This window comes from Drosophila mojavensis, unplaced genomic scaffold (assembly GCF_018153725.1).
Source record: "Drosophila mojavensis isolate 15081-1352.22 unplaced genomic scaffold, ASM1815372v1 contig_36, whole genome shotgun sequence".
Classification (NCBI taxonomy): domain Eukaryota; kingdom Metazoa; phylum Arthropoda; class Insecta; order Diptera; family Drosophilidae; genus Drosophila; species Drosophila mojavensis.
In genome coordinates this window covers 18,083,631-18,110,318 of record NW_025318858.1, presented here as the reverse complement: position 1 = coordinate 18,110,318, position 26,688 = coordinate 18,083,631, and the positions used below count along the sequence as shown (strand labels likewise).

Here is a 26,688-nt window from a genome sequence, read left to right as displayed (position 1 = left end):
TAAACAAGCAGCGACGCCGACTGCGGCTCGTGTAAAAAAACTTGTCATTTCGGCAAGAATTTGATATGCAGCTTATACAAGCGCAACGAAATGAAGAGTGCCAAAGTGTTAGGGAGAGGGGGATCGGGAGCGGCAGAGCGACCGGCTAAACAGTGAATCCTATGACTCTGCCAAATTCTACAAAAAAGAGGGGCGCGGCTGACCGAATTAATTTAAGAAGAGGCAGAACAAGAGTGAAGTGCAAACAAGTTTTAGCTGATTCCACGTGGCCAAAAAAGAAAACTTGACTTATAATGCAAAGTGGAAGTGGAAGTATATGAAAAATATATATATGTACAAATATATAAATATATAGAAAACATTAAATGTACTAAGTTTACTTATAAAACTAAATATATTTTAATTTTTAAAACAATATAATTGCATAGTTTCTTCGTTAGAAACAGGATATTTTAAAAAAAAAAGTATGTTTATTCTATGATTATTTTGGAAATATAAATAGCAGAGCATTCAAAAAGTTAATCTATCCATAGTACATCAATTATCGATTTCTAGCTCAATCGATAATCGATAATCTAGCTTCTTCGATTAATGCACTCAATGGCATTGACAAATATAATAATCTTGGTATAATAATTTGGAAATATATAAGACTCTGACATATGTAAGTTTATATGCCATAATCTCAATATACTTATCAATGTCAAAGTTTTCTAAATCAAATCAATACGCTATAGATACTAATGCCTATTTCAATGCATTTACATTGACTAGATTTTCTGTTTCTCTTCTTCTCCCCTACACAATCCACCACATTTATCATTTTTTAATGGGCATGCAAACATTTATATTTATCTTGCTAAACTTTCCAAGTTGATACATTTTACTATTTGTTATTGGACTTGGATTCGTAAGTCTCCATTTGATTGCTTCTTATCTATGACTTTATTTACAATTTGCTTGGCTTTTGCTTGAACATTTTTTGTTTTTCACGTTTCGTTTGCTTTTCTTTATTCAAATGAACAAATGAGGGAAAAGCAAACAAATAAAATTGATATGGTATGAAACGTTTTGCAAATTTTGAGCTATACAAAAGTCGCCTGAATATTTGTTGAGATAAGACTCGATGGTTAATGAAAGCTCCCTTTTTGTACACCTCTAACAATTGCTTATCGAAATTTCTGTTTAAATATAGCTCTATTTACGCCTAGATACTATTACGGGCCATTTTATAAATTAGTTTACCTTGTTTTTTTGGGAGTTATAAATAGAATTATTTCCTTTACTGTTCAGATTACGAATTGGGCAAGGCTTTAAGTTCTTTAATACAGTATTTCCTTTTCATATCAATTTATAATACCCCAAATGAAAGGTATGATATGAGCGCAACATTTAATTTCGAAAACATGAACAATGATTAGCTGATCTATACCTTATACATATGCTGATCAAATATATCAACCGAAAGACATAGCTTTCAGTTTAAAATCTTAACTTATTCAATCATTTTCCTTTATTTAGGTTATCTACAAACTTTACTACAATTCCGTAGTCTACGCTAATTCTTATCAGAAACATAGAGCTATATTATATATAGTCGTCAGATCAATTAGAAACTGTTGGCATCAAGCACTACAACTTTTGTGTTTAGTTTTATATAATGGAAAGATAATAAAATTTGGTAAATGCTGTATTCAATTATATATTTAACAAATTTGATGGATCTATTCTATGTATTGTACAACGACTAAATGGCAAAAATCAAATTAATCAAACTGTATGATTGAAGACGTTTTCTATAAAAGACGATTATGTCTAAGCTTTCTGTTGATATTACATTTGACGACTAATTTACGTAAACTTGAAAAAGCAAATAATCTTTTGCTATTAATATTGATATTAAGTTGAGTTTGATAGAATAGCTTGTACAGAGAAGGATTTTATAATTAGTATTTCTACTGCTTCTTACAGTTTTATCTATGTATAAAACTCCCATTTGCAACAACTATTTACAGGGTATTTTGGATATATACCAAAACAATTTATAAACAAAAACAAACATTGTTTACGTTTTCATATTTCTTAAAAGTTTTATGCATGTTTTAAGATCTTTCAAAATTCTTAAAAATCTTGCTATTGATAAAATGATGTAGGATGTTTAGCTAAAGGAAAATTTCCGCCCTTCAATATCTCTCCTCAAGTCGTTGAAACGTATTTACTCAATTTTGTTCCGTTCGCGTTAAACAGTTAGAGTTATTCAATTGGCCAAGTGGCAGAAAAAACAAGCGATAGCCAATAGTAACGGTTGTTCTTCGTTCCGTTGTTGTTGCGATTTCAAGAGCTGCGCACTTGTAAAACGACGCCGGCGCCGCCGTCAACGCAGGCGTCGCGTCGCAAAATACTCGAATAATTTTATGGCACAAATTGTTAGCTATTTTATTTATTTTGTTTTTTTTTTCCGCAGTTGTTTCGCGTTGCGCTGTTTGTTTTCTAAACTTTATGACAAAAGTCTAAAAATAAACGTGAAACAACAACAACAAAGGCAACACCAATAAGTCGATCGAGTGTGGACTTTGGGGTGGGTAATGAATGCAAAAGAAATGAATATGCAATAAGCAAAAGGGCTGGACGTACAGATTGACCGACTAGCCGATACCTTATCGACAGTTGTGCCTGTGTATATTATATACTCTAAGTATATACATGTACTTGTATTTACATACCTAATCAATTGAGACTCTTTACTATACAATTACATTATTTTCTTTATTTAACACAATTCTCATGCAATCATAGAGCTTTTATTTTCAATTAATTTTTTTTTTTTTTTTTTTTGTCATTTTGTTTTCCTAACTTTAACCACACTTCAATATACCCTCATTTCATTATCTTACAGGGTATTTTAATGACAACTATATTAATAAGCATTACGTGCAAGGGCTTAAGCTCTGTGAGCTTTGAAGCTGAGCTCCTTCATTGTTTATTCAATGCAGGCGCAAGGGCATACACACTCACACACACATACCCACTCACGCACTTACACACACATACACCACATGCAAAGAGCGGCACGGCTTAAGGGCGCTCAAAATGGCGATAGCCTCGTCAACTTTCCACTCGATTGTGCAATCGCAAATCGTAGGCGTAGTCCATAAATAACACTTAATACATGTGTACTCATACACTCATACACACACACACACACTCATAAGTACATGTGTACGTGTAAAATAATAAATCATGCAACAGTAAACAATAATTGCATATTAATACTCACATTTTGACAAGTTGCTGAACAAAAGGAGATCCGAAAGAGAACAGTTGATTTGTTATTGCTGCAGTGCTCTCTCCACTCGCACTCTCCCACTTACACTATGGCACTCTATGCTTCTTCTTAATGCTGCGCAGCCGGCTTTTAAAGAAAGCTGTTGCTGTTATTGTTGCTTCTGCTGATGTTATTTTCGACGTTGTTTCCACTTGTTGCTTTTTATTGCCACTGTTTGTTATTGTTGTTTTTGTCCATTCTCCACAGGAAGCACAAAATTAAGGCAAGCATGCAGGCGACGCAGCGTCAACGTTGACGACAACGTCGCTGCACTTCGGTACTTTGTCACAGTGCTATTGTTGTAGCTCGCTTTATTGTTCTTTTTGTTTTTTGAGGCCTAACGTGGGCACTGAAAAGAGAGAGTGTGAGAGAGAGCAACAAGTTGTTGAGCGTGGTAAACAAGTGAACAGAACAGCCTTTCTCGCTCTCGCGTGTTCTCCTTCGTCTTCTTATCACCTGCGCTCTCACACTCTCGCTCTCTTACATATTCTTGCTCTCTCGCGCATAGTTGGTCTGTCTGCATTAGCTGTGCTTTGTTGTTGCTGCCGCGGTCGCTGTCGCCGTCGCTGCCAGCGTAGCGTAGTTAACTTGACAGGCAGCCAGGCAACGGCAACAACAACAAAAATATTGTTGCTAAAAATAGATGCGCGCGGGCAGGCACAAATAACAAACGAGACAGAAACGAAGCGAGCAGCGCACACAAATTGGAAAAAAATAAGAATGTGAAACTATAAAACAGAACGAAGAAGCATGCATAGAAGTAGAAAAGCAGCTGTGAAGCTCAAATGGAAAATGATTTGCAAAGAAAATGCGACGCAAAATTCACAGCTAAAGCAGCTGCGTGGGCAGCTGTCTCTGTTTCTGTTGTAGTTTCCACCAAGTGTGAGCGAGACAGAGAAGGAGTGCGGCGAGTGCGTGTTTGGAAGCTTTGATTGATGTTGGAGTGCAGCTTTTGATTTTCGTTGCAAGCAACAACGAAGCAAATGTGTCATATGAGAAAGAGAGAGATACACAGAGAGAGGAGAGTGGAGTGAGCCTCTGGCATAAATTAAGTCAAATTGTTGGCAATTTTTTACACGCTTTGAATGCACAATATAAATACAAAAACAAGTGCGGCAGCAGCAGCAAACGTTTAATTTATTAATTTTCCACTATAAATTAAAAAGAACGTGCTGTGGCTTTTTGTTGGTGTTGCTGCTGCGACTAACTAAAATGTCAAATGAGCGCGCGGTCCCTCTCTCTCTTTTTCGCTCTTCCCCTCCCACTCCTCTTCAATGCTCGCTCGCATGCATCGCGAGGTTGACAAGTGCATTTTTTTCGTGCCAATGATTTTTTTCTGCTTAAATTTTCTTCTCAATTTATACCTAGTTACACTTTTTAACATTCAACTTTAACATTTATTAAACATTTACATTTTATGCTCAATCGCTGCACGTATGGAATAGAACGGTTCTCTTTATGTTGTTGTTGTGGTTATTGGAATTGAGCATAAATTAATATGCGCTAGATCGTTCGACTAGCGTTCGACTAAAGTCGACGGCAACAAAAACGAGCACACGACACGACGACAACGTTGCGTCCAGTTTAAATAATACGAGCGAACGCTGCGGAAGCGAGACACAAACTGAGAGACTGGCGCAGCCGAAAAGTCGTTCGAGCACTAGCAATGCGCGCATTATCAAACAGAGTGGATGTTGCTCTTGCGCTGACATGTGGATTGAGTTGTTAAAGCTCTTTTGTATACGACAGAAATTCTGTGAGCGAAATTATTATTATTATATTGTAGGCAAAATATTGACATAACTCTTATAAATATAAACTCTTTTAATACCTTTGTTATATTATTGTTATATTATTGTTATATATATACTATATGTTTGTTCGTCAACATAAAAACACGGACGCAAGAGCGAGAACTTGTATAATAGCATAATTCTAAGAGAATATACAGCAATGAAAGAGAAAAGGAGAGACAGGTAAGAATTGAGAGCGTAAAGCCACAGAACAGGTAGTTGTTGTTGGAGAGTAGCTTGGAACACATTGGGGCAGCTAGGCGGGAGTTTTATGATTGAAATCGAGTGGAATCAAGTGGAACGAAGTAGTTGTTATATTTGATGGGTCTTAGTTGATAGTTAAAATCGATTTAATTAAGCTGGAATTTAGAATTGCGTGAGTAACTGAGTGAGTGCTGTTGCCATTAAACTGCCGTTAACCAGAAAATATCTAAATATTCCGATTTCAATTATAGACAAGACAATTCGAAACAATGAGAGCGTAAAGTTACAAGTACATTTAATTATAAGCGGAGTAAATAATTTATTTTTGTCACAGAATCTTCATTTATGTTTATGGAATTAAATTCATGGAAAACTAACTAAAATCTCAAATGCAGATTTATCTATCAGATATTCGGCATACCGAGCTTTTAGAGCTTTCTAGCTCAGTTTAGCACCAAGCTAATATCAATTAGAGCGCATACATAAACCAGCAACGATGCATAAGGTTGTTGTACATGCTTTAGCCGGTGCTGGAGTTAGCTGAGTAAGGGAAATATTATAGCTATTGACAAAAGCTAAGTGCTGTAAATTTTATTCATTTGTTGCCTCGACGCTCTCTTTCCTACTAATGCAGAGTTGTAGGCTTTCCTATACGGCGTAAGCGAGACGCACAGATTCAGCCATTTTATACACATATATAGGGGTGGAGCCAACAGAAAAAAGGACTAGGTGTTAGCAAAATTTTAAAAGTGGGAAAACGGGCAGTAGGGATATTATATTAAATGATAGATATATTTTATGCATAAGAGTAAGATGCAAAATAAAAGAATACAAATCTTATTAGGAAATCAATGCATTTATTATGATACAAATAAATTCATATATTCTATTTATACATATATGTAGCTATGACAAGATCATCCCTACTGAATTTCCCTTTATAAAATTCCCTGTGTCTATTTATACCCCGCCAGCTGCGGTTTGTAGGCGTTCCAATGCAGCCACCCACTGGCTGCGTCGCTGCGTCTATGTGCTGCTGCTGCGCTGTCGCTGTTGCCGTCGCTTCTGCTAACTGTAAATCGTAAAGGTGTGGTGTGTGTCCTGACGGGCGGTAGGTGGAAGCAGCAGCAGCAGCTAGGCGAGGGCGAGAAGGACGATGGCGGCAGCAAAAGTTGATTAGATGGATTTCGTTTGGTTTTTGTGTTTTTAATCACACACCAATTTCATTTATTAAATCTTCGCATCAGCATTTCATTTTTCGTATTCTCTCTCGCTCCTTCTTCCGTTTTCCGTTTGCCAACAACTGTTGTTGTCGTTACTCTACCGACGGCATTTGCTCTCACTGTTGTTGTTGCTGCTGCTGCTACTGCTCGTTGGCTTTTTGGTTTTCTCTTTTTCGCACGCTTTTGTTTATTTGTTTTTCTGTTTGTGCAACTTTTTCTCATATGTGTGTGTGTGCTTTTTGTATTCCTTTGCGCTCACTCATTGTCACGAGCAATTTACGCTGCCTGCCTGCCTGCCACGCCCCCTGATGATACCTCTGCTGGGATTGGGTGGGCGGCAGCGTCAGCATTGTGAAACTTTTTACAAAATGAAATTGTTTTCGCATTAACAATTTCATTAAAATTAAATTACTTTTATTATTACGTCTCTGCTGCCATCAGAGCTGAGCTTTTGTTGCTGCTGCTGCTGTTGTAGTTGCTGTTGTTGTTATTGCTCTTTATTTGCGTTTCATTTGTTCATCTATGCGCCATTTAATTTGCCTGCTCTCTGCCTCCTCTATCTCGCTCTGCCGCTCGCTCTGTTCTTCCAGTGTTCTGGTTGAGCTTTTGCTCAAAAGTCTGGCGTTTGTTTTCTTTAGCTGTCAAACAAATTAATTGCGCTTTTAATTGATTTTGTGGGCCAAATGAATGAAATGATATTAAGCCGGATCTGCGCGTCAGCGAGAAAGAGACAACAGCTGCCATATTGTATATTTATGTGTTCATGTGCGTGGATCGTGAAAACTGTTATATTGATGGAAATGCCGTTAAACAGCGAAGTTATTTCTGTTGCCAGTGGGAAAGTTCTTATTTATAGTGGAAGCTAATTGGAATTGGAATGTAAGCTGGAATGAAATGTAATAGATTATGGGAAATAGCTAATAAAAATTGATGTAAGTTTAATTAATTGTATAATATTTATATATTTAATTAATTTAAGGGCAATTTACTTAATAATTATTTTCTTTAAATTTAAAGTATTAAGTTGCTTAAATTATTATAATTAAATTTTTAATAAACATAACAATGGCGAAAAAAAGTTCTTTGTGTTTTTAAATATTTTTTAATACAAATAATTTTTTTTTTTTTTTACTATATTTACAGTTACATAGAGGAAAAATTAAATATTACAATATCCTCCACTTTCCGTATATGTATATGTTTCTAAACATTATCTATAAATTAAAATAAGAGTATGTTGTTATATTTTATAATTTCATATATAATTCGAAGCTGGGAAAGCTAAAATCACTTCGATAAACCATTTATAGAGTCTAATTGGATTGGATAAATTTGAGTTAAAAGCTTTCCCAGACTAAAATAGCTTTGAAATAGATTTGAGTACAGTAAACATCTGATGAGCCATTATTTATATTGTTTCATATGTAAAACAAATAAATTTCTTATACTTTTATATAAATATATATATAAATTTATTTTTATAATTTCTGTATAGTCCCATCAATATCATTTCGTATCCCTTCCATTTTATATCAACCCTTTTTCGACGTAAAATTTTGTTTTTGTTTTTGAAGCTTAAACAATTTATTTTGAGTTGTCAAATAAAAGCAAATGAAAAATGCATCAAAATTTGTAGCGTAATTCTAGCCGAAGTTTAACATTTGACTTCTTTCACATTTCGGGGTCTTTATCGTAATTCTGTTTAGTCATTTATTTTATTATGCGTTTTATGCATTGGTCATTCAGTCGGAAAATGGCGGCTCAGCGTGTAAGTGGCCCGAAGTGAGAGAGAGAGAGAGGGAGCGAAAGAGAGGAGGAGAGGTGGCAAAGAGTGATGGTTAGAGAGCTCTCAACAAAATTATGCGTTGGCCATAAAAAGGCCAAGTGGACCAGGCAATTGGACGACGTTTGCGATGACAGCACAGAGAATGGGAAAAGGGTCGAGAGAGAGAGAGAGAGAGGGAGTGAGAGAGAGACAGGGCTGGGCTGGGTGTAGCGCGTAAAGGCGTAGCCCCAAAAACAATTTGATGGCGCCAATAAATTTGTTTTCATGCCTCGAAATTTCGCTGAAATGTCGCACCATAAATAAAGTTGCCCGCGCCCCGCGCGCGCTCGCGCCGTGGAAAAGTGGGCGGGGCAGCGTCTAATGACAGCCGAAATAAGCGAGGATAACTGAGGAGCTCAATAAAAGTGACTGCTGAGTGGCAACCGCAATGTAATTTGGCTCAACTCGGCTAAAAGAAGTTAATAACATTTTGCGCAGAGTGTGTGAGGGGATGGGGGCGGGCCAGGCCTGATGCTGGGGGAGGCAGTTCAGGCTCGCTGGCTGGCAGGCTGGCAGGCAGGCTATTCATTTCGAGCTGCGCCATTTTGGCTTGGGCAAAATTTATAACCGTAATTGAGCTGCCTGCTCGAACAGGAGCTAGCAGCTTTTTGGCTTGCGGGTCTGCTCGACTAGCTACGCTGTCTGTCCGTCCGTCCGTTCGTCGGTCCTTCTGACTGGCCACGTAAAATGCATTAACTGCCAGTTGGTTGGCCTGCGCTCCAAGTCCAAGGCACTCGCAATTTGGTTTTCGAAAAATAAGCAATTTGTAAATTGAAAACGGTCGTTGAGGGGCGGTCAGAGAGCAGGAGGAGGAGGAGAACTGCTTCTCCTCCCGCCCTTCAGCCCACTGCTGGCCAGCGCTGGTCAGTGGGCGTGTGGGCGACACGAAACGCGGAAGCACGAAATTAATTATTTGCCATTAGGGCTAAGTAGATGATATAAAAAGTGGCAGCAGCAGCAGCAGCAAGAACTTCTTCTGGGTTGGGGAGTGGTAGGTAGGTAGGCGTGGCTGGTGCTGCTCTCCGCAGGCAATTTAGACAGTCAAGTGCCCATATAAATTACATAAATTTCACCCAGAGTTTCGCACAAAGTGCGACTGCAAAATGGAAGTGGAAATGGAACCCGCCGAGTGCTCTATCTCGCTCTCTCTCTCTCCCTTTCTCTGCTGACTTCTTCTATCTTGTTTCTAGTCCGGTTATGTGTCACTTCCATGGCGTTCCCTCTAGCAGCTATCAATGGGCGTTGGGCAATGAGTGAATGGAATGAAACGGAAGTGATTTGGGTTGTTCAGTTGAGCTAAGCTGTAATTAAAAATATTTTATAATTTCTCTTAAAAAAAAAGAGCTTACGCTAAGTGGAATGGAATGGAATTGAAATATGAATCGGTTAAGTTGTTGCTTAAATCAAATGGAGAGGGGCTATAAAGGGAGAATTGAATATGAACTGAGATGTTAATACGAAATAGGTGGAATAAAATGAACTGAAATGAAATATCGGTATGATAAGGAATGAATAAGACATAATAGAAGTCCGACTTTTATAAAAAGGAATAAAGAGGGAGAGAGACTCGCACCCTCTCTCTCTCTCCCTCTCTCCCTCTCTCACTGTTTTTGAGAGATATATACAAATAGGAAATAAAAGGGTCGAGAAGAAGACAAATACCCCCATAATGAACGATAAAGAAAAAGCGATAAACAAGGCGATAGAAAAAGCACGATGACATGAATGAAGGAGAGTGATAAGGAGACCAAGAGAATGAAAAAGACTCGAGCGGAAGAGAAAGCTATATCATTAGAGAGAAGAGATGCAGAGAGAGAGAGAGAGAGAGAGAGAGAGAGAGAGAGAGAGAGAGAGAGCGAGAGAGATAAAGAGAGAGAGAGAGACAGAAAGACAGAGAGAGACGCAGAAAATTGAGATTAATAGACTGAGAAAAGTGTATTGCAGATATACATATAAGCAGAACACACAGATACAGATTTTGCAGCAAAAATATTATATAAATATTCGTTTTTGTTCTCTAATCAATGAAGCTAATTCATTCAAAGTGAATTAACTTGGCGAGCCTAAGTTTACATCTTTATTATGTTGGGTATACGTACAAATTATCTCAACTATTCTGATTATACAGTTTCTAGTTCCATGAAATTTATGCTTATCCAAGTAAATCCCATCTAAATGAATACTCAAAAACCAAATGGTTTCATTGTATTTTTTTACACACTTTGCAACACTGCCAGCGAATAGAAAACAAATCTTCAAGCGGAAAATCTCTCAAGAGCCACAGCAGCCCACTTTCGCCCACCCCCGCCCACTACTTTAGTTGCAGTTGCAATTTCCAAAGCAAGGAAAAAAATAAGACGAAGAAGAAGAATAAGAAGAAGAAGAAGCACAGCGCATCTATTATTAAGCAGGTAATTCCACTAAAACGATGAGAAGAAAGCAAAAGAAAAATGAAACTGGCAAATAAAATGATACAAAATGAAATAAAGTAGAACAAAGCAAAATGAAATGAAATACTAATAGAACTAAAACACAAACTAATGGCAGGAAAAACAAAGAAATGGGACAGAGAGTGAGAGGGAGAGAGAATGATAGAGTGGTAGAGGGGGGATAAAGAAAAGTTACAATAGACAAACTCATAAATCAGCGCGCCAATTTGCGAGGCTGACAGGCGGCCCCCAAAGCAGCTGCAGGAGAAGAAGATGAAGATGAAGAAGTAGAATAAACCGAGGGAGTCAAAGCTCACGTAACGCAGCAGCAGCGGCAGGCGAAAATAGTTTCTGATAAGCAGAACGCCCAAAAGTCAAGTTGGGCAGGAGGAGGAGCAGGATGCGGCAGGAGCAGGGGAAGGCAGCCCAGGCAGGCGAATTCATTTCGTAATTGTGGCCAACGACCCAATCGCAAACAATAATAAATGGATCAGGCCGTGCCAACATGGCGGCCAGGCAACCAAGCAGGAGTGTGAGCGAGAGGGAGAGAGAGAGAGAGAGACCGAGTCAGAGCAAAGCAAAGTCAGCAAATAACAATAAAGGCAATAATGCAAGATAATAAATTAACTGAAATTCACTTAAATGTTGTGCAAGGGATTTGTATTGATGGCAATAGAGACCGACTGAGTGTAAGATGGGAGGCTGCGAGAGCGAGAGAGCGCGTGTGAGAGTCGACGGCGACGTCGACGCTGCTGCTCAGCTGCAAATTAATAAAAATAAATTGAGTTGTCAAAAATGATATGCCAAATAAATTCCAACGGTGAGTAATCGCTTTTAGTCAGGGCAGCAGCAGCAGCAGCAACAACAGCTACAACAATAACGGACCACCCACAGCACACAATGGATGAAAGCTTTGCACTCGCACACACACACACACACGCTCACACTTTCACTGTGCTCTCTCACTCTCTCACTCTCTTGTTGCCTTACCGCAACAACCTCTTCCCGCGCTCACTTAACGGCAAGCATAACGATGAAAATCCAATTTAAGGCTGCCTCAGCGAGTGAGACGCTTTGTTCTTGCTCGCACGCGCTCTCTTTCTCTCTCTGTCTCTCTCGCTTTCTCATACACACATACTAGCGCATGAAGTGTAATAAAATAAAGTAGCCTTGCCGTGTGGAGAAATTAGAAGGCAGGCAACTACGTCGACGTCAACGTCGCCCTGACGTCCTGGACGTTCCCATGCCGAAAATTCAATTTCACAATGAAAATGCGCGCACACAAGCAGCAGCACAAGTAGCAGTAGAAGAAGAAGAAATAGCAACAGCAGAAGCAGAAAAATGAGAAAATTGTCTTACGTGTGTGCGATAGAGCGCGAATGCGCTGTGCGAACGGGCCGGCAGCACAGCCGCTGTCGGGCCGCTGCTTTGGCTGGCTGGCAGCGCAGCGCGTGCGCGACAAAAAATAAAGGGAAATACACAAATAGGCAGCAAAGGCGGCGCTTAGGGGGCCGAAGCGTAACGAGACGAGAGCTGAGCACGACAGCGACGACGACGAGCCTGCGGCCGAGCTGAAAAGCCCGAACCACCGAAGCCAACCCAACCCCCGTTGCGGCCATCTTTGGACGATGACAGCGACGTCGACGGCGACGGCGACGGTGGCAGCGACAGCAGCAACAGCAGCACAGCACAGCAGCAACAGCCACAGCGACAACAGCAGAAACAACGTCGCAGCCTCTGCGTGCGCTGTTAGATCATTCGCAATCAGCCGTTGCACGCGTTCGGTACACAGCCATTCCCAAGCATATAACAGTATAACAACAGTATTACAGTGCCAGCCAGCCAACGACAGTCGAACAGTCGAACAGTGAGGTAGTCTATGCGAATCTACGTGTGGATTGCAGACGAGACAAAGACAAACAATTGCAATTTGTGCATTCGCGTCGGTTAACCCCAAGTGGAAAGTGCGAAGAGACAAACAATACCCTAAAACCCAAGGCAATCAACTCACGTGTGTTGAGCGTATATGTGTCTCTGTGTGTGTGTGTGCGTGTGCGTGCGTAGGTTTAACTGGAAAACTTTTATGTGCTAAATTTGAGCTTTGATTGAGTGTGACTCGAAAGTTGGTCCAGTTGCACCGTCAGAGTGCACACCTGCCCAAAATACCTGAACACTTCTCACTCTCGACCCACTCACGCACGCACTTCACTAAACTTTTGGCGCTTTGAGCCGCCTTTTAGACGCTGACGAAAGTTTACCTTTTGTTGCCTGCGCCTCGCTTGCTCGGAGAGTTCAGAGTTCACAGTTCACAGTTTTCCACAAGACAAGCCAAAGGATTTCTTTCCGTTCCACGCTTGAAGAATTACTGCCAAAATTTTCACAGACGGTAATAAGGTAAGTCGAAGAAAACTGCTGGAAGTTGCTTAGACGGTGGAAAATGATGAGTTGTTAAGGATAAGTGCTGGAAACTAATCTAATATAATAGAATTATGGGAAGCTTGTAAGTTTTATAATGTTAGTTATAAAGATTTGTCATGGATTTTATGGTGCAAACTTTGCAAACTTCATTAAATTACTTAAATTATACCTCAGACTATTTTTTGCCAATCTATCGATATGTTAGTCTAAGTCGAGAAAATTGAGTAAGGTTTCATTGTTAAATTTGTTCTCTCATAAATATTAGTATATTAATTAATTCACATTCAAAGTGATCACATCAAGTTTTAAAGGATATAGGATAGGAAAAGGATATAAGGAACAACTTATTGCATATAACCATAAATTTATTTATTGAATATTTAAAATGTTGATCATTTATATTTAAGCTACAAAAGGCTTGCTGATCGAATGGTAAAAAATATGATATGATGTCAAATGATAATACTCCATGATGATATTTTATGATATGGTAGAAAATATCTTATGATCAAGTATGGTCCTATGGCATGATATTTTCTTGATCGTTTTTCTACATATCTACCTGTCGCCTTTAATTCGTATTCATATTCAATCATACAATATGATCATGTAATATCAATATGATATGATATGATATGATTCAGCATAGTGTTTTATAATCTGACATATTTTGAGAAGCCTTGATCTTGATTAGTTGTCTCCTTCGGTTTTTATTCAATTTAGAAGTCACAGATGAAGTGTAATACCTTTATATAGATATATAGGAAATTCTTAATAAACTTCAGCATTCAAATTCAACAAATATAATATTAAGAAAATTTACTTTTTTTTTAACAAATAAAACTTTAATTAACTCAAATAAAAATATTTCTAGTGTATAAAAAGTAAATATCATGACAGCATAAGCACATTAGAGGCTCTATAAATCAACATATATATATGCATATACATATACACACACATATGCATAACATCTTATATTTGATATCCAAGCAGATTGTCTTTGAATTGAATTGAAGGCAAAAGCATTTTGCGCATAATTTATTTACACGCTTTTAATTTGTATTAAAAATTTCTTAATGAGTGCAAATGTGATAAAAATCTTGCTCAAGTGCTCTCAAGTACACAGACACATACATACGAGTGTGACTGCCTGTGTGTGTGTGTGTGTGTGGATTGCTTAAGTGCCTCCACTCCACTCGAAAGGGGCACACCAAAAGTGTTTGTGTTGATGCCTTTCCTGTGAGAAATCGCACAAAATTTGTGAACACTTCAGCTGCACATAAAAAAGGATGAGGAAGTGGCAGAGAGAAACAGAGAGAAACCGGAATAGAGAGAGAGAGAGAGAGAGAGAAAAGAACTCTGCTAGACGAGCAAATGAAAGTTGTAGCTGAATTGCAGTTCAACACTCGCGCTGTAATTGGGTACAGACCCCAAAGTTGATCACTCCAAATGCAGTTTGAATAATTGATGATAATTAAAAGAAAAGAAGGGAGAAGAAGGGTAAGAGTGCAGAGTGTCGGGCACTGCGGCTCCCCAGCCCCAGTCAGCTCCAATCGGCAGCCAGACACGTGCTGGAGCGGGACAGAGAAGGAGCCGAAAATCAATGGCCAATAATTTGCCAAACGAATCCAGAAGTGCGCCAGCCAAAGGGGGTGGGAGGAGCTGGTGGCTGGTGGAGCAGTCGTACCTCCGGGCTATGTAAAGAAGACTGGGGGAATGCTGAAAAAAACGAAACGAAGGAAAGGGCACAGCTACAAATTGAATTGATCAACCGCAAATTAATTGGCAGCCATGCAAACGCCTGTGCCCCAAACGGCCCCAACTCTGCAGCTCCAACTTCCATTGAGTGGGTGCCCGTTGATGGGGTCGAAAAATTCCGTTTTTTATTTACTGCTGCTGCTGTCGCTTTTTCTGTTGTTGTTGTTGTCATCGTCAAGTTTCGATTCGTTTTCATTTCATTCAACTCAATTAGGGTTGGTTAGCTCTGCTGTGGGGCCGAGTGGGGCGGGTGGGGCAAGTGGGGCTACGTTTTGGCGCACAAAAATAAAATACAATTTAAATTAGCAAATAGAATTATCGTGCAAGTGCGCCTAGTCGGAGGTTAGTTGCCATGTTTATTGATTGCTTGATTGAATTGGCTGTCGAAATGCCGAAATGGGGAAATATTTTTGGAGCTGCGCTGGCATCCGCTGCCCAATGGGGCGCTCGGTTCAGCTCGGTTTGTCAGCGCGAATTCCAAATGCCAAATTCAAATGCTCCAATATATTTAACTCTTTTAGTTGACATTTATTTTGAGCTGGTTTAAGTGGTATTAGCTATAGGAAATTGGTGGATGCGATTAGGTTGATGGATGGATGACAGTCGTGGGCTTTAGAGAAGGTTTTTTTTTTTTTTTTTTTTTTGGAAAATTTTAAAAATAATTTACAAGTTTAAAAAATATGAATATTTTACGTTAATATTCTATTATGTTTTTAAAGAGGCAATTTATAAATAAATGGGATTTTCATAATGTGAAGCAAATTAATTTAATTACTGAGTTTAAAAACATCAACTCAAAGTAAGTTTTTTGATCACTATGAATCTTCAAAACTAAAATTGCATTCCTGTCTCTCTCTCTCCCTCTCTATCTTTTTATCCCTCTCTCTCTTTCTCTCCCTCTCTCTTTCTCTCTCCCTCTTTCTTTCTCTCTCTTCCTCTATATATCTGTGTGTCTCATTTGCTTGATCAACTGTCTGACCCCCGCAGACCGCAAAGCTTTTCTCTGCCCGGCAACGATTGTGATCGAACAGCCGCAGAGAAAGAAAAACTACAGGCAGCAAAAAAAAAAAAAAAAAAAAAAAAAAAAAAAAAAAAAAAAACACCCGTTGCCAAATGCACACAAAAAGCAATTTGCTTTAATTAAACAGAAAATTCAATCAAAATATTTATAATAAAACAAAACACCAACCACGCAATTGTCAAGAGTGCATATGAATATATATATATGTATATGCATAGATGTATATGTATATGTTCCTATATGCGGGCGCCCCGAAGACGAATACAATTTGAAGGGTTGCCTTGCCCACCTCCTCCCTATCCAATCCACCCATTCCCCTTGTCGCCTGGAACAATTGTTGACACTTGGGCACGGATCACAGTCGGAGCAACTGCATCGGGCAACGGGATGCCATATTTTAGTCATCTTGTTGTTGTTGTTGTGCCTATCGCGCACATAATTCAATTTAAACCCAGCCACAACTGATTTTTATTGCACGTATATACCCTAAACATAATTAGTAGAAAGGGTATTTGTAAGTTTGCCAAAGTTTTTGTCAGTTTTGAGTTGAGTTTGTGCATAGATTATGTCTGTTATTTATTTGTATACATATCTTAAAAGATCGATAGGGTTGTAAGATAATCGGATGAATTGTAATTTTATAAGATAAGAATTTTTCAGCTGAAACTAAAAATTAAGCAATAAATGCACACTTAATATATATAAATATAAATTAATGCAATAGAAACCATTATTTCTTATGGAGATTCTCTCATCCAGGCAATCATTTCATTAAGAAATTTCTATAATAAAACCAGCAGGAATGCTAAGAGAATTTGTTAAAGAAATTTGCATTAAATGATAAATTTTCAAAGAGTATGCCCCTAAGTCGAGCTGACATGCCTAGATCATGCTCAGCTATGTTTCTATATATATTTTGTAAATTCTTTTTTCTTTGTTTTTTGGTTTCACTTTGAGCCTAGGCGCGAGCCAATTGACACAATCAAATGCGCTTAATGCAGCTGAAACAAAAACAAAAACAACAAGCGAGAGCTGCAATCAACGCCAGCGAGACGAAAGCACAGCAAAGGTGGGCGGAGGCAGAGGCTTAGTGGGAGGGGCTGGCGATGGAGAGATGGGAGCGGGGGCAGGCTAGGTAAATTCTACGCCAGTTTAGTTTGATTACGCGGACGGACAATTCTAAAAACGGATGCACTTTACTTTTCGCCAAGTGATAACCTCATCATCACCATCATCATCATCATCATCATCATCAAAAGCAGCAGCAGCAGCAACAACAACAACAACAACTGAGTGTGTGTGTGCAGCTGCTCCTCTCTGCCCGCATGTCCCTACTCCACCTGATGCAGTGCAAAATTATCGCGCTTTTAGGCACAATCGCTTTTCTCTCGTTGTTGTTGTTGTTCTTGTTGTTGTTGTTGTTGTTGTTGTTGTGTGGGTGGCAGACAATTTTGCAAATGCGTTTAAGTGGCTCTAATGCAGGCGGGATGAGGCGTCTGGTCGGCCAAACGGGGCTGCCTCGCACGTGGATACAACTATGGCCAGTTGCAGCTGATGATGATGCTCTAGTTGATGATGATCATGATGATGATGCTGTCTGCCAGGCGAATTATGACAGGCTGCTGTAAACGGCGTTCCTCAATTTTGCCGCGATTTGGCGAGCGATAGCCGAGATTTAGCCGGCCGATAAGTCCATTAGGGAATCAAGCGTACCGAAGTGACGCTATACATATGCATATGTATGTGTGTCTACATATGTAGGTATATGCGACTGTGACCTTGGGGGCTCGACTCGATGGCCCATCCGATTGGAGCAGACGCTGAGCGCTGAGGCAAGTTGAGCAAAGGCAAGTGCGCGAATTGTTCTGGGGCACTCGGCTACAAATCTGGGTTAATTGTGCTACATGTGAGAAGACGAGAAGATTCTCGCGAGTGTAACTGTTATACGAGTTGAATGATATATAGAAACTGAAAGAACTAAAAGTCTTGAGTGCTTGAAGGTTCAGATTTAGTGAGTATTTCATAGTCCGAGAGACGATCTAATCATATGAAATCATATTATAATGCTAAAGAAATCAGTCAATTAGATTTGTTGAGATTCGATATCAATAGAGACATGAGAGATTTCATCAATTCTAAATAAATTTCTAGACCATATGTTTATTAATTTATATATAACAGTTGATTGGATCAATCGTGTTCAGTCACTCGTTGAAGAACCATAAAAGTTGATTGGATCAATCAGTCACTAGCTGAAGAGCCATAATAATGGAGAGTCATAATAATACTCCATGCATATTCATACTTTCAGATGTAAGTAAATAAACACCCAACTATCAGAACTTCAATTCGATCGATTCGTCATTTCTTCTCCTATTCAGGAACATTTTTTAAAACTCTCAATAAAACTTAGCTTGATGATTCCAGTTAATGAGAATTGTACATCTATAAAGAAAGATTTGCGATTTCGGGAAAATCTTTTATATCAAAATATATTTGTATACGAGAATTGTATATATAAGATGTCAGCTGATTGAGTGTTCCCTTCAAATAATTGAAATGCTGCAGTTATAAAACAGAAAAATGGAAATTGGAAAAACGGAAAACAAAAGTTAACTTAAAATTAATTAAAACGCATCAAAATGTAATGAAATTTGCAGCACAGCAACATCTGATGCGCATTATGCAACAGCAACGCCAGCAGCAACTGAAACAGATGCGAAAAAGTAATAAAAATATAAATTAATAATGTTAAAAAAAAAACAACAAGAGCAATTGCATTAATTGAGCAAACAACAAAGTGGAAATGCGTCTGCGACATTTCGCTTTCCCGCTTTCCCACTTTCCCCCTTCAAACAGGTCTGCAATATGGGGGGCTGCTGGAGACAGATGCATGTGCATATATATCAACCAATATGCCAATGCACTTTGACTGCCAGTAGGGGTAGGGATTGACTGTCAGATACCCTGTAACTCTGTGGAGTTGACATTATTATTATTGCAATCAGAGCAGATTGAGTCCTCTTTGACTGTGATAATGGAAGTAATTTAATTTTTTTTTTTTTTTTTTGTAAAATATGAATTAATATTAATGCAAGAAAATATTTAAAAGTGTATTCATTTCTAAGGATTAGAGCGTCCGATCATATATATTCCAAATTATTAAGTACTACAAAAATTAACTGGGACTCTATTTAAAAATTAAAGAGGGACAGCCAGCCAAACTCCGTCCATATCAAACTAATATACCCTTTTCCATCAGCCAACAAAGAGCATATAGGAAAAAATAAAAACATATTGTCAACTTCGCTTGATTAATTTGAATTAACCAAATTAAAATGAAACACAAGTCAATCAGCGGCTGCAACACCCAGCGCTGAGTGCAGCGCCAAAAGGGCGCTAGACAGAGACAGCAATAGCTGGACACGAAGAGCATTAAAAGGGGGCAGCTGCTGTGCTGCAACTCCAATGCAATGGCATAAAAAGCGCACAATAAACAAGCGAAAAAAATGAATAAAAAAATGTTAAATTTTTAATTCCATTAACGCAGTCAGAACACGCGAATGTTGACAGCCCCCCCACACACACACACGCACACACAGACGCACACCCACACACACTCGCACACAATTCGGCAGAACTCGAATGCAGCTCCCTAATGCAATTGGCGTGGACAGCGGCTGCTGTTGCCTAATCCTACAGCTCTGATTGAATTTCCCGTTTTGGCGACGGCTCGTGGCAGCAACTAGCGTCACACACACACACACCCCCACGCACACACACACACACACACTCTGTCCGTGACAACAAAGGCATTTCGAGTCGGAAGCTTAGCTCACAGATTTGCCCAGTTTTGGCAGCGCGCCTGCTGCTCCCCCTCCCCCTCCCCCTTGCTCCACGCTCCACTGCCAGTCAAATCGAAATCGTTGCGCTGTTTAGTGCGCACCTAATTGAATTTCGCGTGTGCTGCACTCCACACGGCCACGCAGCCATGCAGCCACAGAGAGCCACCTGCCACAGCGCGTTGCCACGTTGCATTGTCTGAAATGCCTGCCGCAAGGCCCAAGTGGCCCAGCGCCCAGCAATTGCAAGTGCATTTCGCTGCAATTGGATAATTGCATTTGGCTGCAGTGGCAACAGCAACTACTGTCTGCCAGCAGCTGCCCTAATTAGTTACAGCTGCCCAAAAGTAGGCAATTATTCTGTCTTTATTTTATTTTATTTTTTAAAATATATATTTATTACATACAGGCTACTCCAGAAACCCTTTTAATTTTATAATCTTTATTATTTTTATTTTTATTTTTTTTTTTCATATTTCTTAAAAGGTATTAGAGCCATGTGGGATACTTCAGAAACCCGTTCTTATAGATCATTATAAAATACAAATTTAACTATAGCTCAAACTCATTAAAAAAAAAAAATTAAAAATATATTTACTAGCCTATAAAACAATATATTTTAAAAAGTACTTAATATTCGTATAATTTATCATTGATTGATCTTCATATTCAAGTGGAAAATTTTGTTATATTAACTGCTTATTATTGGGTAATTAAATATTATTTATTTTAACCGTTTTATTTAAAAAAAACAAATCAGTCAGCTCATCTCGTGAAATCAAATAAAATAATCTCTGCAAGGATTTTTACTGATGAAGCATTAATAAACTTAAAACGACGAGCAAATACAAATTTAGTATAATAATATAAAATAAATATATATTTACAAAGAAATCAAATTAAACATATATTATAATAATAAAATTTAATAAATAAATTAATTATATAAAATAAAAATTATACCATAAAACAAGTCATTATGGGCTTTGAGAGAATAATTATATTAAATTTCTTGAATTGACATATGAAAACATGAATTCCAATTGCAATACTTTAACATCCCTTAATAGCGCTGTTCATTCGTAGCTTATAATATAATTATAGTATATAAAGAGATTATACTCAGCTCTTAGATTTCACTCCATTATAGATCATTATGATAGATCTTCAAACTCAACTTTCGCTTAGCTTTGGCAGTTTTGTATTAAACATATTTATAAGGAACATCATTTTCTTTTGAAAAATAAGACTGATATGATGATATAAAAATGTTTATTTATATAAAAAAATTAAAATTATATTAAATAAATGTTTTTTTTTTATATAGTGTGCTATGCTAAGCCAGCTCCATAAAAGTCAACTACAATGCCATTAAAAGGGTTTCTATATTTCTCAGCAAAATTGTTAAACTTCAACCTGAATAAGAGAAATGCTCTCTGTCCCAACACACACTCACACATATAAAACATGTATATGATTCTCATCAATTTGTGATAGCTGTGCAAACATTTGGGAATAGAATTACAGATTCTTTGCTTTCAATATTAGATAGTGCCAGCGCAATTTCCTGTTGCCTCGCATTTACAGTTGCATTTCAATTTCAATTGCAATTAAAATTAATTGTATGCATAGCCACTAGATGACATAAACATATATACATATCTACATATACTCATATATTTATATAACTCCAGGCTAGCAATGATTTCATTGCAGCACAAATTTTGTTGCCGTTTCCTTGCGCCGTTTTAATTTATTTGAGTAAATTTGTTAAAAAACAAAAAAAAAAAAAAAACTTTATGAATTTTATTTATGACTGGCACACGACCCAACCAAGCCACTCGTACCATCCAATCATGCAGCCACGCCCCGCCGTGCACCACAAGTGTTAGCATATCATGTTACAGACTATTTCCGCCAAATTTACACACGCAAAATAATTTAACAGCATCAGAAGCAGCAGCAGCAGCAAATGTCCTGGCGTCAGCTGCGTCCCTCAAGGCTGGGCCAATAAATTTCCATTTAGCATCAGCATCAGCATCAGCATCGGCCAACAGCTAACAGCTAACTGCCAACAGCCAACAGCTGCAGCACACACACACACACACACACACAGGTTGGCCCAGCCTGACCAGAGCATTCCATTAGAATTGTGAGAATTTGTAATTTTGCATAATTGTTGTATTTGGAGTCCGTCGGCCGCAAAATTCATTTGCCAAATGGAAAATTGCCATTTCGTGTCTAATGTTGCACATGCGGCTCATTGGTGAGCCACGCCCACCTGGCCCCATCCATTGTTGGGCGCAAAGTTTTGAGTGGCGCCCCTGCTGGGACCGAGTAGGTGCTCTGCTTGGAGTCACTGTTCACGGCCGGCGTGGCGTGTTGTTAGTGAATTAATTTCCATTGAATAATTTATGCTGAATTATTTGGCCGTATTAAATAGCTGTACACACACACACACACACACACACACACACACATGCACACGCACTGGGGCCGTACACATTTTGCGGCCACTATTTTGGGCTGGCTTACACAGTTCTGGCTCTGGCGTTCCTCTGGCCCCATTTTGCATTTTGCTTGGCTAATAAATAGCCTGCATCCATGTCCTGCGTACATGTCCGTGTCGCCTCTGTATGCCCCATGGGCGCCAAAGTGGGAGCCTTACATATGCAAATCAAATCAAAATGCTATTTCTGAAATTGATTTTTACAATTTTAATGGGCTGATTTAAAGCAAATGTTTGCTAATGAGAGCAGAGAGTGCTGAGCACGAGTAGATTTACAACTGCAGTTGGCTGTGGAATGAGCATGATAATAATGATAATGAGGAGAGCAGAGAGAGAGCGCCGACAAAGGGTCTTTACTGTAGAGTGTGTGTGAAGGAAGAGACTGGTTATATGTTGGTTATATTACTTGAGAGAAGGAAAGCTCTAAGGCCGAGCAGATCTTTAGTTATAAGTGAAGAGCTAGTATATCATTAGTAATGGGTTTCTAATTTGCTCTTCATGCTGGGGCTTCCATTCTGTTTAGAATTGCTTAGGTATATATGGATTTCTCTTTTATAATCAAGTTCAGAGTTTTAACGAGTAAATACTACAGTCATATCTGCGAAGAACTTAGAAGATTTGCTAGCTGATCAGTCCTGACTGAAAGATGTTAACACTTTTGGCTTATTGGCATTGGTCATTAATATGCTATATAAGTGATATGATGAAGTTATTTTAGTAAACGCAATTTCAGTTATCACTATAAGAACCAATATACCAATATTTATGTTGCTAGCTATACAAAGCCTTAAAGATAAATCCAAATTACGCAAATCAAAATATACCTATCGATCGATAGCTCGAAAATGAACTAAAATATCGATATCCTTGCACTTGTATGCATCATTAATTTAATTAATTAATTAAATTTGGGGCTGTATATATGCTCAATAAGTAATTTTTCATACAGCTCGCTAAATAAGAAAAATGTTTAAAAAATAAATCATATATTGATATGATTTTAAGAAATCTAAATTTTTAAACAAATTTAAAATGATCAATTATATTTGTGCAATATTAATTTGATCAAATACAAATTGTGTATTCAATAATATTTTTTATGTTATTTTGTTAAACTAATTTGTTTTTAATGATCTCTAAAAATAGTATCGTTATGAGTATTAATTAAAATAGTTTATCCTTATGAATTTTAATTAAATGAAATGAGTTAAAATTTATTGTTTGCCCAGTACACTCATTTTCCGCATGATCTTCAGATTGCGACTTCTCACAAGTATCGTTTACATATTGAGTTAAAGGAAGAGTCCTTAGAGTACTTTGCTGCACATATGGTTGATCGCACTCATAGCTTATCTGATCTAATCTGATCTGGTTGACTGCGAATGGGTTTGCCATGTGAAATTCTTGGACTAATTAAGCGCTGGGCAGATGCAAAATAAAAAGGGCGCCAACTGGGCGACAGCCAGCGGCAGTGCAGCATCCCAAGCAGAGTCGATGCCAGTTCATCAACGGGCCACAGCCAGTGGATCGAAATGTGGGAATAGCTAAGTTGCGTTGAGTTGAGTGACGAGCGGACTCGACTTTGCGGCAAATGCAATTAATTTAAATCAATTGATTCGTTTGAGGACAATTTAATTGTATGCAGACAGCGACGTCGCTGCAATCGGCGGCAGAGACAGAGACAGAGGCAGAGGCAGACTCAGAGGCGAATGTAAAGGAATGGAAATAAGAAAAAACTCAAATCGATTGTAGATTATTTGTCATAAGGCTGTAATTGTCTTTAATTGAATCGAATTGAGTTTGAGGTGCATATGACAACATTAAAGGCGACGCAATGTCGGCCCGCATGCGCTGCATTCGCAGTCGCCGTCGCCGTCGCTGTCGCTGTCGCAGTCGCCGTCTCAGTCAGCGTCGCCATCAATTGAATTGCATTTAAATTACAAGTCTGTTCGGGCCTCAATATTGAAATGGTCGTAACAGAGTTCGAGTACGTGATTGGCAAATAAATTAATCATAATTACTGACAATCTTTTAACCAATTTGTATAACTTGTGTGTTCGCTCTACTTCCAGCTCGGTCCTGCAGCTGCGGGCAGAGGAATGTTTTGCTATCAGTGCCCGCCCGCTTTGCATCCGTGCGGTCCGCATCCGCCGCGCCTGCCCACACTCGACTATCCATTTGCTGCCACCCATCCATGTGAGTATGAGTATGAGAAGTGCACATGTACACAAATGTATCTGACTATCTATCAGATGCTTGGGCAAAAACAGATTGCCAGATGCTCAATGCTCAGTGCTCAGTGCTCAGTTGAGCCCGGCCAGCATCCAATTGGGTTTAGATTAAAAGCCAATGATAATCGCCCGACAACGGATTATATTCTACTTTTGTATCTTGTAGTTACATTAACGAATTATTCTATTAGTGGCACGAAATGAATGAAAAACGTGCAACCGGGTCGAGGGCAGCCGCTGGGTAACTGGGCTCGGGCATTAAGGATTGGGATTGGGATTGGGACTGCGACTGGGACTTGTCGCATATCGAATTACACTGAGTCGCACATGTCGAGGGTTTGCATTGGGTTTTCTCGGGCATGAATTATGCGCAGAACTTTTCTGTGCTGAATCGGTCAGAGGGTAAGTGTGTGCATGTGTGTGTGTATGTGTGTGTAGCTGCAAGTGCCAATGAAAATGAAAGAGAAAGAGATAGCGAGAGAGAGTGTGTGTGTGAGTGAGAGAGTGTCTGTGCTAAACGAAGGGTGTCTTGTTGAGTGTCGATTTCGCATCTAATTAAATATTTGTAGAGTTCATGAACTGACAAATGATTTTTATTTTTTGCTCATTTTTAGCTCAGGCATCTGTGTTTAGCAAGCGAAAATAGTTATGCATAGATAGAGCGAGATAAGTGGAAAATAATTGTGTTTAGCAGAAAGAAGACGGGATAATCTAAATTGTTGATATTTTTGTTTTTAAAGCTAAAAGGACATTTTTATATATTTTAATAAAATTATAAAATTTTTACAGAAATTTTGTTTAAGCAATTAAATATATCTTTTTTCATTATTAAATTTGTATTAATAAATTGTAGTGTCAATATATATCCATAATTTACATTGAATATTTAAATTTAAATATATTCTTCATTGCTTATATATTTCGTTTGACAATTTCATTTTTGGGCTTTACGATTATATGTTTTAGGGTATCCATATTTGACTCTACTTTTGTCAATAAATCTTTTGAAATAAATATTTATTCATTTAATAAATAAATAAGTATGTAAATAATTAAATAAATATATTAAATATGAGTTCTTTGTATAAAATACAAATAAATCAGAGAGTGAGATAAATGATCACGCAACAAAAAATTAAATTAAAATGCAAAAATGCAAACATGAATAATTAATAATAATATTTAATGAATAAAGATGTGAAATCACTTTTGAGTATTGTTCTGATCAAAATACAAAAATATTAAATATGTACATTTGTATAAATAATAGTTAATAATTTAACACCAAAATTTTATTAATCAGTTCTAGAATACTTCATATGAATTTAAGCATAGTTTCCCATAGTTTTAAGCTCTGCAATGCCTATAAAGAGTAGTTCTGATTGCGCCTTATAAAGGTACATAAAATGTGTGTGTACATAATTCTTATGTCAGAGCATAAACGAAGCTGAGCATGTGGAGTGAGCCAGTCAGTCAGCCAGTCAGAGAATTCGCGAATTGGTCGGGGCATAAAAATTCCATTAAACGCCATGCGACGGCGTCGACTGCGCCGAAAGAAGACCGCAGAGCAATTCGATTTGCTGCTATGCGCGCTGTTCGCTGACAGCCCTCAATAGGAGCCCCCGATAACTATAATTGAATAAAAAAGAAGCGAAACGAAGCGAACTCAATCGATATACGTATGTATGTATGCGCAGCGCCACGAGAGTCAAAGGAGTGCCAGCTCCTACTCAACTACGGCCAAAAGGGCTGCCAAGAAGTGAAATTAGTTTTTTTTTTTTGCGAGTATTTTTTTTTTTTGACGGATTTTTTGGGTTCGGTTGGGCTTTTTGCTTCATGCAATTATTTGTTAGCAAAGCGTTAATGCTTTGGCATGCAAATGTGCCGCAGTCGCTGGAATGTGCGAAAGTGTCGCACACGGATATGGCCAAAGTGTGCGGCGATTTCGTCAGCTGCATTTATTCAAATCTGAAAACTGAAATCTGAAATCAAAGTTCCACCTGCCGCCGTAAACGATTTTATTGATTTTTATTTGTTTGTGTTTTTCCTCTATATATAGTACATAAAAGGCGCCGACAAAGACGATCGACCGAATTTGTCAATACGT

The 26,688-nt window shown here is 38.3% G+C and overlaps 2 protein-coding genes across 2 annotated transcripts in view; one reads left to right on the top strand and one right to left on the bottom strand.

Moving 5' to 3' along the window:
• Positions 1 to 4,950, bottom strand: part of LOC6577195 (cGMP-dependent protein kinase, isozyme 2 forms cD5/T2) — a 60,349-nt gene extending 55,399 nt beyond the window's left edge. The window contains exons 1-2 of the mRNA XM_015165538.3: positions 4,738 to 4,950; positions 3,278 to 3,674 (exon numbers count right to left, since the gene is read on the bottom strand). The gene's annotated coding sequence lies outside the window, so the exon portion shown is untranslated. The remainder of the gene's footprint in view (positions 1 to 3,277; positions 3,675 to 4,737) is intronic.
• Positions 4,951 to 12,529: 7,579 nt separating this feature from the next.
• The window catches only part of LOC6577194 (AF4/FMR2 family member lilli), a 40,905-nt gene continuing 26,746 nt past the window's right edge, over positions 12,530 to 26,688 (top strand). The window contains exons 1-2 of the mRNA XM_032728966.2: positions 12,530 to 13,193; positions 24,423 to 24,546. Of these exons, the coding sequence (XP_032584857.1) occupies positions 24,450 to 24,546 (97 nt within the window). The 5' untranslated portion in view covers positions 12,530 to 13,193; positions 24,423 to 24,449. The remainder of the gene's footprint in view (positions 13,194 to 24,422; positions 24,547 to 26,688) is intronic.